Source organism: Poromitra crassiceps (genome assembly GCF_964638095.1).
Source record: "Poromitra crassiceps genome assembly, chromosome: 21".
Classification (NCBI taxonomy): domain Eukaryota; kingdom Metazoa; phylum Chordata; class Actinopteri; order Beryciformes; family Melamphaidae; genus Poromitra; species Poromitra crassiceps.
The window spans coordinates 15,140,990-15,142,542 of record NC_139638.1 but is presented as its reverse complement, the minus strand read 5'-3'; the positions used below and the strand labels follow the sequence as shown (position 1 = coordinate 15,142,542).

At 46.8% G+C, this 1,553-nt stretch overlaps 1 protein-coding gene across 1 annotated transcript in view; it reads left to right on the top strand.

Annotated features, from left to right (window-relative positions):
• Positions 1-221: 221 nt before the first annotated feature.
• LOC310795280 (integrin alpha-1-like) overlaps positions 222-1,553 on the top strand; it is a gene marked incomplete at its 5' end in the record, with an annotated part of 17,324 nt that continues 15,992 nt past the window's right edge. Inside the window, one exon of the mRNA XM_083657335.1 lies at positions 222-242. Coding sequence (XP_083513461.1) covers positions 222-242 — 21 coding nt within the window. The remainder of the gene's footprint in view (positions 243-1,553) is intronic.

Below are 1,553 nucleotides of genomic sequence, written 5' to 3'. Positions count from 1 at the left end.
GTGTGTGAAAGAGCCTAGTGAGATAGACAGAGAGGGGTAGAGAGACAGAGACAGACAGAGAGAGAGACAGATAGGGGTAGAGTGAGAGACAGAGAGAGAGACACAGAGAGAGAGAGAGAGAGAGAGAGGGGTAGAGTGAGAGACAGAGAGAGAGAGACACACACAGGGGCACTGCAATCGTAATTGCCTTCTTTGTAGGATTGTGCCACCCATGGATTAAGATGCAGCTGTTTTATCTCAAGGTGGCAGGCTGAGAGAGAGAGAGAGAGAGAGAGAGGAGAGAGAGAGAGAGAGGGAGAGAGAAGAGAGAGAGAGAGAGAGAGAGGGAGAGAGACAGAGAGAGAAGAGAGAGAGGGAGAGAGAGACAGAGAGAGGAGAGAGAGGGAGAGAGAAGAGAGAGAGGGAGAGAGAGACAGAGAGAGGAGAGAGAGGGAGAGAGAGAGAGAGAGAGAGAGAGAGGGAGAGAGAAGAGAGAGAGAGAGAGAGAGAGAGAGGGAGAGAGAAGAGAGAGAGAGAGAGAGAGAGAGAGGAGAGAGAAGAGAGAGAGAGAGAGAGAGGGAGAGAGGGAGAGAGAGAGAGACAGAGAGAGGGAGAGGAGAGAGAAGAGAGAGAGGGAGAGAGAGAGAGAAGAGAGAGAGGGAGGGAAAGAGAGAGAGACAGAGAGAGGGAGAGAGAAGAGAGAGAGAGAGAGAGAGAGAGAGAGGAGAGAGAAGAGAGAGAGGGAGGGAGAGAGAAGAGAGAGAGAGAGACAGAGAGAGAGAGAGAGAGAGAGGGAGAGAGCGAGAGAAGAGAGAGGGAGAGAGAGAGAGACAGAGAGAGGGAGAGAGAAGAGAGAGAGAGAAAGAGAGAGAGAGAGAGGAGAGAGAAGAGAGAGAGAGAGAGGGAGAGAGAGAGAGAAGAGAGAGAGGGAGAGACAGAGAGAGGGAGAGAGAAGAGAGAGAGAGAGAGAGAGAGAGAGAGAAGAGAGAGAGAGAGGGAGAGAGAGAAGAGAGAGAGAGAGAGAGGAGAGAGAGAGAAGAGAGAGAGGTGGATGAAGAGAGAGAGGTGGATGAAGAGAGAGAGAGAAAATAGGAAGAGAAAATAAATGGAAGGAAAGTCTTAGACTTATCTCGTAATAGGACTTCTCATGTCTCAGTTTGCAACATACACACACACACACACACACACACACACACACACACGCATACACACACACAAACACACACACACGCATACACACACACACACACACACAAACACACACACACACACATACACACACACAAACACACACACGTATACACCCACACACACGTATACACACACACACACACACACACACACACACACACACACTAGGGGTGTCAAAAATAATATAAGATGCATCGCGATGCGGACCTGCACGATTCTGCATCGATTCACAAATGTCAAAAATTGATTATTAAAAAGAAAAAGAAAAAATTATAATAATAATCAAATCAAATATAATGGAAGTACATGCAAGTTGTTTATTTTAATTATGGATCATAATACAATGCAAATCTAAATGCACTTATTTTAAAAGTAGCCACACA